The sequence below is a fragment of the Sceloporus occidentalis genome, unplaced genomic scaffold (assembly GCF_023333645.1).
Source record: "Sceloporus occidentalis isolate IW3139 unplaced genomic scaffold, rSceOcc1.0.p SCAF_6, whole genome shotgun sequence".
NCBI classification, from domain to species: Eukaryota; Metazoa; Chordata; class Lepidosauria; order Squamata; family Phrynosomatidae; genus Sceloporus; species Sceloporus occidentalis.
In genome coordinates, this window is record NW_028316986.1 from 24,351,884 (window position 1) to 24,365,033 (window position 13,150).

Here is a 13,150-nt window from a genome sequence, read left to right on the forward strand (position 1 = left end):
CATTTGCTAGTTGTAAAGATACTGAAGCCCCTGCCCAAGCTCTGGAAATCTTATTCTTGATTTTGATCATCATTGTTGATTCATTTTCAAACATATCTTTGCAGCCGAAAGGGTTAGAAATATATCTGTGTTGGAATTTGTTTTGCTCAGTATTATTTATTCATTTCCCTCAGATGGAAGTTTTGTAATATTTCTGTCATGGCTACAGGAAGGAAAGTGTTTAACCTTCTTATAACTATTTGAAACACTGTTATACTCTTAAAATTGTTAATTTTAAGGTGGAAAAAACCCTTCCACTTCAGGAGGTATGTTTTAAATCTGCCACACTTTGGGGTGGCCTACAACCGCCCCTTTCCCCAACGGATTGGGGCCTGAGCTGCCACAGCGGCAGCCCCGGAGGCCCCGATCTGCCGCTTTTCTTGGCCTCGGGGAAGCGGCAAAAGGCCACTTCCCCGTGGCCTGGAAAGGGGTGTCCTTGGGGCTTCATGCCCCAAGGACACCCCAACAGCAGCGGGGAGAGAGAGAAAGGGGCCGCTTGGCTCCTTTCTCTCTGTATCGCTGACGCGACTGTTTAAAGGCCGCGCCAGCAATATGCGCGGCAGAAGGAGCTCCAAAACGGAGCTCCTTCTGGCGCCTCTGAAAGGGCACCAGAAGCACCCTCAGCGGCTCCAAGATGTAACAGCCACGACGTGCCATTTGGATGCAACACGGCCGCTATGTCAAAATGGCATCGCCCGTGTGAACAGTACGTACTAGGATTGTGGGCATCTAAAAGAGATGCCCCCAGGCAACCCTAGTACGTACAGAGTACGTACAAAATGGCCCATCTGGACAGGGCCTATTTTAAACTAGGTGCCTTAGGATGGGTCAGAATCTTAGCCTTCTTCACAAATAAAACTGAATTTGAAAACTGGTAATAATACAGTGTTACCACACCCTTGTTAAAAATGGCTGCAGTTAATTTAACCTAGAAATTTGTTTGCAAAGCAATTCTGAAGTGCATTCCTAGATTGTCATGGTTTTTCTTCTGAACTTATCACCTATCTTGTATGAGTCATATAAAGTTGTCCAGTCTTTTTAACTGCAGATGCCCTGGATTGCTTCTGGGACCTTCTGTGTACAGAGTATGCATTTACCACCAAGCTTTGACCCCATACCTTTTACAAGGAGTGGATCCAAGAGGATTCAGATGACACTTGTTAGAGACTCCAGGGCTGAAAATAGGCACCTCATATTCTGCAGTTGAGACAGATCTAATAAACAGCCTGAGAGGCTAGTATACCTGGAACTGAGTTGACACATCATTAACAATTAAATAATGTTAAACAATTAGACCAGAATTTTTTTAGTTCAGGTGCAAAAATGTTCTACTAGGATTGATTTTAAAGAGATTTTAAAATTACCCCCCTCCAAATACTTGATTAAAAACTGGAACCTTGGTTATTAATGGAATATTTAATACTGTAGGCTATGCAGTAAGATTTTTTTGATTAATAATAATAATAATAATAATAATATAATAATAATAATAATAATAATTTATTTCTAACCCACTTTTCCAATAGATCAAAGCGGGTGACAAGCAGATTGTTATTTCTTTTAATGCAGTTAAGTGGCAACGTGTACATCCCCTATTCTTTTTGTGTTGCTTGTGGAATCCTACAAGACACTGACAATTGTAAAAATTGCCAAGGGGAAGTGAGTACTAAAAGCATGTATTTTTTGAATTTAATTAGAATAAAGTAAATGTACCTTTTATAGATTTTTTTAAAAAACCTACTCTGTAATTTTAAGACTCAATCATAATTTTGAAAGGCACAGGAAATAATCATGGGATGAAAGTATATGACAGATGCAGAGCCAGGTCAATTTCAGGAACAGATCCAAGGCAGCCTTTCTACTGAGGCTTGGATGAGGACCACAGCTAGAACTAGTGTGGAGCAGCAGGGAAGAAATCAAAATCTGAGGGGAACAGGTTATGAAGAAGGCATAGGAAATGCCAATAGAGAGTAAGAGTAGTTCTTGAAGCAGGGAGAAAATGGAATAGACACTGAAGAAGAAGCAAAGCAGAGTCCCATCTAAGGCCCGTTACAGACGGGCTGAAAAGTACGCGCAGAGCGCGTACTAGGGTTAAGAGGGGGCGGTGCTTCCGCACTGCCCTAACCCTAGCGCGCGCTCTGCGCGCACAAAATGGTGGCGGCCGTTCCACACGGCCGCCGCCATCAATACGTGACGACCACGCCGCCTCCAAACGAGGCGGCGCAGTTGTGACGTATTGGGGTCGCGGCAGGGCGCCTAGGGCGCCCTTTCTGCAACCCCGGAAGGAGCTCCGTTTCGGAGCTCCTTCCTGGTTTGGTCTGCTGGGCGCAGCCTTTAGACAGCTGCGCCCAGCGGACCAAAGGAGAAAGGGACCAAACGACCCCTTTCTCCTTCTCCCCACCGCCGCGGGGTGTCCTTGGGGCTTGAAGCCCCAAGGACACCCCTTTCCAGGCTGTGGGGAAGGGGCCTTTTGTCGCTTCCCCGCAGCCCGGAAAGCGGCGGATTGGGGCTTCAGCGGCTGCCGCTCTGGCCGCTCTGGCCGCTGAGGCCCCGATCTGGCAGGGAAAGGTGCGCCTACAGGCCGCCCCTAAGGGGCGGTCTGCGCCTAAGTTTTGTAATTAAGTATGTTTAAGGAGTTTAGGAAAGTACCTACAGAAAAAAAGATAGGGAAGTTTGTCTAGCGGATGATTGTAGCCATTCCCTTGCTGTAGGAGGATCATCAAGGGCTACGGCGCTAGCTAAGGTGTGACTGAGAGCTTAATGTATCTAAAATGAAAATATTTTCAGAAAGAAAAAAGTTAGGTGAAGATGGAAGCTGATTTCACTTACACTTATTGAATCAAATGTAATTGTATATGAAATATGGCAACTTCACTGCTGTAGAGGTGTTTTGGGCTTATCTATGCTGTGATTCTTTCTCATTCCAGAAATTATCCTTTTTGGTACTAAATCAAATGCTATTTTGCTGATGTTTAAAAATGTGAACTGAAACTAAGTATGCGTTATTAATGAGACAAATTCAAGCAGAACAGCATTTCTTCCTTTTTTATCTGATTATTTTCAGTTCAGTCCAGAAGAGATAGGTTGATTGGTACACTTATCACCTCTGATGTATCTAGTAATTGTTTCTGATTTTGAATTAAAACTGATTAATGCCCTTATGTAAAACCAGGAAGAACAATCCTAGTCACATTACATTTTGGTTCATTTGTGGGTGCTGCTCAATATCTTTTCCAGTGTTACATAAGGAACTAACAGCATACTCAGTAATTGTGCACACAGTTATATGTGCATAATGCTGTGCAATTATATAATAATCATATAATGGAGGGAATAAACTATTTGACATCTCACATGGTGGGTGGGATCTGATTTTCTAGAACTAGATAAAGCTATCTAAATGACATAGAACGCTGCCAGCATAGAGACTTTAGGCTTTATACTTGACAGGGTCAGAACAGGTATCAGAGGAGGAAACTATGGCTGGAGCGGAGTATCATACTGACATTTTGTGATCATCTTTTACAGTCTTTGTACCTATTGCTTCTTTGCCTTTCTTTTATTTTTTTCCTGGAAGGGGGAGGTGAGGCTTGAGCCTTATGTCTGCATAAACCCTCTGTAACATCCCAAAAACCAAGCTGATTTGTGACTCCAACAATATTATTTTGGTTCCCTTGCATAATTTTTTCTGTTTTCTTTGCCTGATGAAGAAGCCAGTGAGCTCTGAAAGATTTATTGTTTATTATGTTCCCCTAATTGACGCCAACATTATTGTAGAGCTTTTTTTAAAACAAGGTTTATTCAGAGGAGGTTTTGTCATTGCTTTCCTATGAGGATGGAAGCAAATGACTTGCGCAAGCTCACCCAGTGGATTTCTGTGGCTGTGGATTTGAATCTTGATGTCCTAGGGCCTAGTCCAACACTGAAATCACTATACTATCTTAGCATGATGGGTATTGTGCCTTCTGGCTTTATAAAAGTATCACCAGTGTGTATTTTGGATTTTGGATAATGTTTATTGTGCTCCATTGGAACTCATCAATAGAACAATTGTGTGTAGAATTGCTATTGTAAAACTGAATCCCAAATAAGTGAAGTAATGAAATATAGGTCAGTTTTATAGCTACTGGAAACATTTGGAAGCAGTGTGAGCTGGATGTTTGAGGAGCCTTGAACTAGAACCAATGTTCTCAAAGGAGGAGGCAGATTTTATGTAAGGAGAAGTAGGTACTCTTTTGTCAAAAGAAGAGTATAGCCATTTGCATAGTATTCCCTTCTGAACTTGTATGTGACTTTGAATGGACCAGAAGGTAGACCTCCCTGCTGCATGTCCTCCTAATCCAAAGATAAACAAGTGAAATCCTCCAAGGGCCACTTATACAGGTTTATTAACTAAAGGATGCACTGTTCCTTTAGTCAAAGCTGTGTGTTCAAGTGTTAACGTAACTTTGTTCTTTAACTTTCTTCCTCCAAATCAATCCGTTGATTATTCAACAGTTTCTTGAATGCAGTATGCAAAGGGATCTTGTAACACTTTTGAGTCCAACTGTATGAACGAAGTTAGTCTCAAAGATGCTACCAGGTCCCTTTGGTTTTGTCCCCCCCCCCCCCAAATCTTACAAAGCCGCCTATAAAAAGACCGCGTATGCGGAGGCTCCACTGTATGTGTTAAACCTTCTTGCTGCTTCAGAAGGTGGATGATGAATTCTCAGTAGGACCACCTCAGCATTTCTGAGGTATTCTGGAGCTCCCACAATCCCTAAAAATACATCTGAAGAAGGATAGTATTGGTTAGTTTGAACTGTCATGGGAACTTCAAACTTCCAATAGCTAAGGGTATTTCCCAGACCTGTCATGGTTACATTTGACTTGTGTCCAGTTCTGGGCACCACAATTTAAAAAGGATGTTGAGAAACTGGAGCGTGTCCAAAGGTGGGCGACTAGAATGGTGAAGGGTCTGGAAACCTTGCCCTATGAAGAACAACTTAGGGAGCTGGGGATGTTTAGCCTGGAGAAGAGAAGATTAAGAGGTGGTGTGATAGCCCTGTTTAAATACTTGGATGTCATATTAAGGAGGGAGCTAACTTGTTTTCTGCTGCTCCACAGACTAGGACCTGGAGCAATGGATGCAAGCTACAGGAACAGAGATTCCCCCTCAAAAATTAGGAGGAACTTCCTGACAGTAAGGGCTGTTTGACAGTGGAACACTTTTCCTTGGAGTGTAGTGGAATCTCCCTCTTTAGAGGTCTTTAAACAGAGGCTGGATGACCATCTGTTGAGGATGCTTAGATTTCCTGCATGGCAGTGGGTTGGACTGGATGGTCCTTGTGATCTCTTCCAACTCTGTGATTCTATGATTCTATGACATTTCCAGAGTCTAGATTATCTGAAATGTCAATAAATAATTTCTAAGGGCAATCCTTTCCTGGATAGACAGAAAGATGCAGAGAAGAAGAGGCTAAACAGGAGAGATGGTGATTGCAGCTATCACCTACACAGTCCATGAGAAATAAGAAATACTTGAAGAGAAAGATGAAAAGAAGTGCTCAGCCTTCAGTTATTGCTGTTCCACTGCTTTCATACCATAACATTAGTCAGTCTGTGGTTTCCATTGTTGCAGAATCTGATCCTAAGCTTTAAAATGTTTTATCATGGATTAAACATTTGTTATGTGTTTTGTGAATACACCCATTGCATTTGATTTGGCATCATTTTACAATATTGTGCAAGTCTTAAAAATTACAGTCGGCCCTTAGTATTTTCTGGGGTTTGGTTCCAGGAACCCCCATGGATTTGAAAAATCCATGGATGTTCAAGTCCCATTCAATACAGTGACATAGTAAAATGGTGTCCCTTATATAAAATGGCATAATCAAGGTTTGATTTTTGAAATTTATATATTTTAAAAAATATTTTCAAGCTATGGGTGGTCGAATCTGTGGATAAGGACTATGTGGATACAGGGGCTGACTACTTTTGTTCCAAAAGGTAGCAATAATTAGGACAGAAAAAGCAAGCTATGTCAAACTGGGAATTTATGAATGTACCATACCTGTAATATACACTTTAAAGCCATTGTGGTGTAGTGGCTAGGGTATTGGTCCTGGATGGGGGAGCTACGGCCATGTACCTTTGGCTGATCAGACAGTCAACCTGTCACGTGGGGTGTTTGAGAAGACAAATGTGCTAGCATCATGTACAAAGAAAGAAGAGCATACACTTGTCAACTGTCACAAACTACTTTCGTTGGAGTCTGGCCCAACAATATGACAAACAAATGACATGGTTTTCCTCCCTGGTTGGTTATTCTATTGTCTTTTTCCTTTATAGTCTGCCTGAGTACAAAAAGTGTCTTTCTGCATTTTAGATAGTTGATAATTTAGAAATTAGATAGTTTAGATAATTTAAGCACAAAGTTGGCTTAAATTCTCAATGCATCTTTCTGCTTCTTCCCCCTTTTCTAATTTTGAGAGGGAACTGATACTCTCAAAATCTGATTAGCATGTTGGGGCGACACCTGGGCAACAAATAGATGGATCAGGTTTGTCCTTTAGCTCTTTATAGAAACCGCTCCTTAATTTAGATATGTTAATAAATAAGTTTATAAATAAGTTTAAATAAGCCCTTTACTTTGGATGGGCAAATACTGATGTGGTAATGAATCTTTATGTGGGGTGATGGTGGTGATAATTTCCAATAGCTTGAATAAACTTTGCTTGTTCTAATTCATAGGCTTCCTGAGGTGAGGATGTATCCTGAAATAAACTGGGATATTGCAGTTCTTCAGCACTGAATATAAAACACTTAAGTGTTTCCCAGGACCTTTAGTAAGATGGTGAGAGTCAGATTTCCATAGCTTTGTTCTGCTGAATGGAGACAATGGAGCATTCTGAAGAGATTTTGGATTCTTTTTACATTTTGGCTGCAAGAAAACGTGAACTTGAAGATACTTAAATACGAAAACACTGTTGAACTATACAGGTCCTGTATTTAACAGGCTTTAATCCTGTCATAACTAAGATTTCATAAAACTGATAACATTTTAATAAGTAAAATAAAATGTTTAGTTAAAAGGACTAATTCTTCCAAGATTGTGATTAGGTGATCTATACAGTATTTTTCAATGGGATGTGCATTATACAGTAAGTTGAGAAAATGCACTACTAATTATTTAATATAGGGCTCCAAATTTTATTTGTTTAGCTGCCTTTCATGTAGGAAAACATCAGCCAATTTTTGTTCTGAAAATAATTATCTCCTAGAGGCTTTATTTTCTGAGCTTCTTTCATGCTGCCTGGTCTAGCCAATTGCCCGCTTTAACCTAATGGAAATTATTTCTTTTGTGTATTGCTTTCCAACTTAGTTTACAACCACTGTTGATAGACAGCAGTGGTGTCAGCTTTCTTGAGAGACTCAATGAAAAGCGAAGCAACCATACTAATCATTTATTTACATTATGTAAAAGATTCTACCTCACCTGTGATTTCTCCCAAAATGGGATTCAAAACAGCTGCATACCCGTAAAAGTGTTCTTGTCTTTATCTGGCTGGATGTAATATATAAATTGAAGCCAGGTAGAGAAATACTTCTGAGGATTGGCAGGCACACTAGCAGAAGCTGCACTCACAAGCAAAAATGCTAAAATTATGAATAAAGCTTTAATGAACTATGCTGTATGGAACTCAAATGAATTGAAGGGCTAAATCGTCTATTCAATAAATGCTGGGGGGGCACATCCCTATTTTCCACCCAAAGAATTAATTTTAATTTTGGTAAAATTTAGTTTCTTAAAGTCCTGTTCCAATTACCCACCATCTACTGAAAGTGTTTAATTAACTGAAGTATATTCCAGAAAATTAAATTTAGCAAGGGCCTGAGAGGGATTTGAAAAAGAAGATTCATTGTCCATGTTCTCTTCCCAATGCTTGCCTGCTTGTCTTCCTGTTCAGTTTGCAAGCTTAGCACTTGAAATGGCAGATGGGTGCTTGGGCGCTTGAAATAGTAAGCTGGGTGTGTAAGTGCCCAAGCCTACTGTTGGCTGCTAAGATTTGTAGAAGAATGCACAAAAAGTAATATAGGGTGCAGTAAGAACTAGGAAAAGAAAACTGCAGAGAAATGGCAATGGTAAGGAGATGCAATAAATATGTATAAAATTTTTGGTAGAACCAGATTTATGTTGATTGTATTACACTGACCTCAATGTATGCTGTTCTGCATTATAAATATAAATGAAATTGTGGAAAGGCTAGGATTGTGTCATACAGTAGTCACACTGGCAATTAAGCATCTTTTCCTATTAAAGACATTGGTTTCCTGGCCTTATAATCACTGAATTGTTTGGAGTCCTGTAAGGATCCTATAAAGATGCTGAAAGGTGTGTTGGAGTCTCCAAAGGGATATTGTTGGCATCTTGCTGGATGCTATTTTTCAAGTTGTAATAACCCAAAGAAAGGGGTTAACATGACTTCTTTTTCATCCCATGCCCATGTTCCTGAATACCAAACTGTTACAACTGGCTGCCACAATTACACACAGATCCGACCTGTGTGGACTGGGTTCTCCCATAGAGAAGGCTAAATGTCTCACAAAAGTACAAATGCAAGAATTCCATAGCATTGAGCCAGTTAAAGTGGTGTCAAACTGGTTTATTTCTGCAGTGTATACAGCCCCTAAGTCAAATAGAACCAAAGCAGAAATCATTTATTTTAAATAACCTTTTGGAAAGCCTGGCATCTGATCAAGTGATCATCTCTATAGAAGGGCACCATGATGACTGAATCAATAGAATGACTCAAAGCAGGACTTAAGATGTTGAACAGATTGCATAGGGATGTACATATACCAGTAGAAGGAAGAACTCTGGAAGATACCTAGTTCCCAAGCCATTTATGTGGTTTTAGGTTAAGGACCAACACCTTAACTGAACTTGGAAACAGTAGTGAAGCCTATCAAACAGTAGTGGAGTAATGTGTCCTCAACAGCCAGTGATGATAACAAGATTGACCACAGATTTTTGCATAAGGTGGGCCACAATGGCCTCTCCCTAATGTTGCATTCCCATTTACAGGTTGCAGAATGTTGGGAGGGCTTATTTCTATTTGGGGGTTCAGAAAGTGTGCGTCACTCTCAGTTTTTACCAATTTTAATTTCTGGATATCTACAAAAGGGCAGTACAATGTCAACCCTGTTACTATAGTCCAATCTGGAGATGACTAAAGCATGAGTAACTATGGCTAATCTGACTTGAATAAAGTCAGTTTAGGTTTTATGTTATCTTGTTAGTGACTAAGTCTAATTATCTTGTTTAATGAGAAAATGACAGTCTTATACAATATCATTCTGCCTTATAATCTGTAATAGATTTCTAATTACAACCACTGCACAAATTGCCATGAGGTTTGTGAAAGAGGGGGTCATGTGAGTGAAATTTCACAGAGTTGCAGGGCTGGTTGGATTCTGCTTATAGCCAGCATCTGTTTCACAATAAAAGCCTTCTTTCTCATCCCATCCAGTAGATTGTCAAAGAAGCCATACTAGGCAAGAAAATAACCTGAAGGCTTTAAAGAAACTTAAATGGGGCACAAGTCTGCAGTGCTGAATTTACTGGGGCAAAAAAGGGAAACCCATATTTATCTAATTGCTCACTAGCTTCCTGGACAATTTCAGACAATGTTTTTGCAACCTAGATGTTCTAAGTTAATTTCTCTGCCTTATTTATTTATACATTGCTTGCTTCCACTTATATCCCACCTTTCTCCCAAAATGGGATCCAAGGGGGCTAAGTTTTGGTAGACCAGTACTTGAATTTTTATTATAATAAAATCCATACCATATTCCAAATGAAAAACAATATTTAAAAAATTATGTTTAGCACAGTAAATAAATCTTTAAAGTATAGTTTTGAAACTGTATATGACTAGGTCACATTAGTGAGACATAGAAGTCAAGGACAGAGTAATGTTAATGCAATCTGTATATAACCAAAATTAGAAAATCCTTAATGGAGCTTCTAGTGTTCCAGTCCTGGGAAAAGAGTGGGATACAAATAACAACAACAACAACAACAACAGTGCTTTTTGGATGAATTATAGTTCATCACTTGAATCCAGGAATTGTTCATGGGATAAGGAACTATGTGCACCTCTACATCTATGAAGAATGTTCCCATTAATTTCAATGGAGAGGTCAAATAGAAACACAAAACACCTGCATGGGCAGATTAGTGATCTCCATTGGATTCAATGAAGGATATGACATGCAAAGTGAACCAGCACTTTTGTTTGCATGCACATGGATTTCTGGATAGAGGACATCATAGTATTTTTGAGCACACTAAAAGATCTTGAAAATAAATCACTATTCTTACAAATCTTTTCCTCACTATGAGGTAGAGTTTGTATATGTTATGATCAGTGATAAAGGCTCCATGAGTCATAGGTGTATTTATGATACTTCTTTTGCACATGCAGTTTTAGCTTTCATTTTCTGAATGCAAATAACTCTGCTCATAGCATTCTTGAATTCAGGTAATTATATGGCAGAGAAAACCCCCCTAAAAGATGGAATTGTACAATCTGAAACTGTTGTATCCTGTTTTATCACAGGGACATCATTGGAGCAAACTTTTTGCAGTCTTCAGATCTGGTTTTTCAGATTTGGTATATGATTTAAACTTGTGTCAGTTTTGAAGTGAAAAAAATGCAGTAAGTGTTTGGTTCTCTTCTGTCCCAGCTGGAAATGTAATGATCCAAATGTTAACGGATGTACTGTATAATGCCACACAGTAGCTGAGGAAGACAACCTCCCCAACAGAAAAAGCTCTAAAGAAGGAGAAAAAATTATTACAAAAAGTGTTTTGAAGACAATCAAGAGGCAGTGATCACTGTGGTCTCAAGCAGAGGGGGCAAAAGGACCAGCCAGAGGCTGTTCCCACCCCAATCGCTGTGGGATCACAGCGACTACACAGCTCACTGGTGTGATTCTGAACCAGGCCACCAAAAAGGAACAGTTTTTTCCTGCTCTTTTTTGGCCAGGCTTTTCCGGGTTAGGGTGAGCTCGAGGTGGCTTCTGGCCACATTCAAGGTGTGTGTCATGTTAAAAGTCACACCCTCAGTGTGGCCCAACAGAGGCCCTTTGGCCTATCTGTTTGAGGCTTGTATCTCTCGAAAGCTTGAATTAAAGACTTTAAAAATATAAGACTGAGTATACATTAACTATCATGGCTAATATCTGTCCAACTTCCACACCAGGGAGCTTATGATCCAATTTTAGTGGACTATATTTCTTCAGAATTGATGCTTGGTCAGACAGTGATACATCTGAGAATGGAAAATGCTGCAGTTTTGCCTGGTCTTGGGTCCCAAAGCAGCTTCAAGACAAGAGATGCTTATTACAAATGGAAGCTAAAACTGCTAGAGAAAAGTATAATTCCAACAATCCTTGATTCATTCAGATGTACTGAACTAAATAGGGATTGAGGAGTAAATAAAGACCAACGTTATTGTGGTTTATGGGTTCTTTAATAGGAAAATTGCTGCAACTCATCTTGACACTTGGAGGTGGAATGGAATGTAGGTGGTCAATAAGAAGCCATTGCCCTAGACACAAGATAAGATGTCAGGCACAAAGATGAAAATCATAAATGTGTATCCTTACACATAAGTGCCATTGAGAGCAGTGAACATACTTCTGAGTAAGCATGGTGAGGATTCTCTTCTTTCTGTTCTTTACATAATTGTTGAAAGGAGTATATATTGTGGTTTAGAACTCTTCTGAATATGTGCCCTTTCCTGTTTGGAACTAGTACTTTTTAATGTGTAGTTGGTACTCGAAAAGAGCATTCTAGCCCACTTGGGCGCTCAGTGAGTTTGGTACTTGACAAGCTTTGGGGAGGCGAGGGGTTGATTGAAGAGAAAGTAAAATTCAGCAATATTTTAATTCAGCATGAACATTTAGGTTCTTGGAGTAGTTGTGGTTCTTGCATTGTTGCTCTCCTAATTGTCCCGACTGGTACTAAGGTAATATCCAAGACTTTGGCTTCATCCTATCTTTGAGTAGCTGACTTTCAGATCCCCACCTCATCCTGGAGCACTGAAAACCCTGCATGGTCTAAGCCAGTAATGTATTACTACTCCTATGTATGTGCTGCTGACTCACAGCATGGTTGCTTCTGCTAATTTTGTGCATGAGGACAGCTGAGGGTTTTGTAAAGAGGGCAATTGCTTGGGCAGCAAGGCTTCTCGCAAGCTGTGCTCTGACTCCAAGGTGAGTTTGTTACCTTCCTAATGCTTCTGTCCCTTGCCCAGTCTAAATTGAGTTTGTTTCACCAGCATGTTCCACCTGTGATGACCTGCATTAATTCTTTTGTTTTTCCCCCCTCCCCTTTTGTGTGTATGTTTTTTCTCTTCTTCATAGATAAATGGCTCATTTAAACTGGGAGCTGCCACTAAAATATTCTCTGGCTGGCAAATGCAGTGCCTAGCAGCTGCCATCAAGGACGAACCAAACATGAGTGGGGGAGGAGAACAGGTGGACATTCTGCCGGCCAACTATGTGGTGAAGGACCGCTGGAAAGTGGTGAGTATATATCTTTCTAAAACCTTCCCCCTCTTTGGCCTAGATGGGTGCCATATAGTCCAAGTGTCCTGCACCATTTATATAAGACAATTCAGATTATTTCTCCACAAGTGAATGGCTTCTATGAAAGTTCTAAGAGAATATGGATGTCAGGTTTTGGTGACATTTTTGTTAGGGTACTTAAATCAACAACTGGTTGTCAAAATTTTAATATACAGTCGGCCCTTCTTATACATGAATTTTTATTACACGGATTCAAGCATGAATGGTTTGAAAATGTGATCAAATATCAAACCTTGATTTTCCATTTTTTATAAGGGACACCAGTTTTCTATGTCATTATATTTAATGGGACTTGAGCATCCACGGATTTTGTTATCCACGGGGGATCTTGGAACCAAACCCCAGCGTATAACAAGGGTCCACTGTACTCTGCATATGAAGCCAACATTGAATGTAATTCTGGCAGAATATGGCGCCCTCCCTTCCTGTTTGGGATGTAGGGATGGAGGATAGGTCAGTTGGAATAGATTGC

General features: G+C 40.1%; 1 protein-coding gene across 2 annotated transcripts in view; it reads left to right on the forward strand.

Moving 5' to 3' along the window:
• TTBK1 (tau tubulin kinase 1) overlaps window positions 1-13,150 on the forward strand; it is a 157,277-nt gene that overhangs the window by 7,546 nt on the left and 136,581 nt on the right. For both annotated transcript variants that reach the window (XM_089529127.1, XM_089529128.1), the window contains exon 2: window positions 12,454-12,615. In XM_089529127.1, coding sequence (XP_089385253.1) covers window positions 12,508-12,615 — 108 coding nt within the window. In that variant the 5' untranslated portion in view covers window positions 12,454-12,507. The remainder of the gene's footprint in view (window positions 1-12,453; window positions 12,616-13,150) is intronic.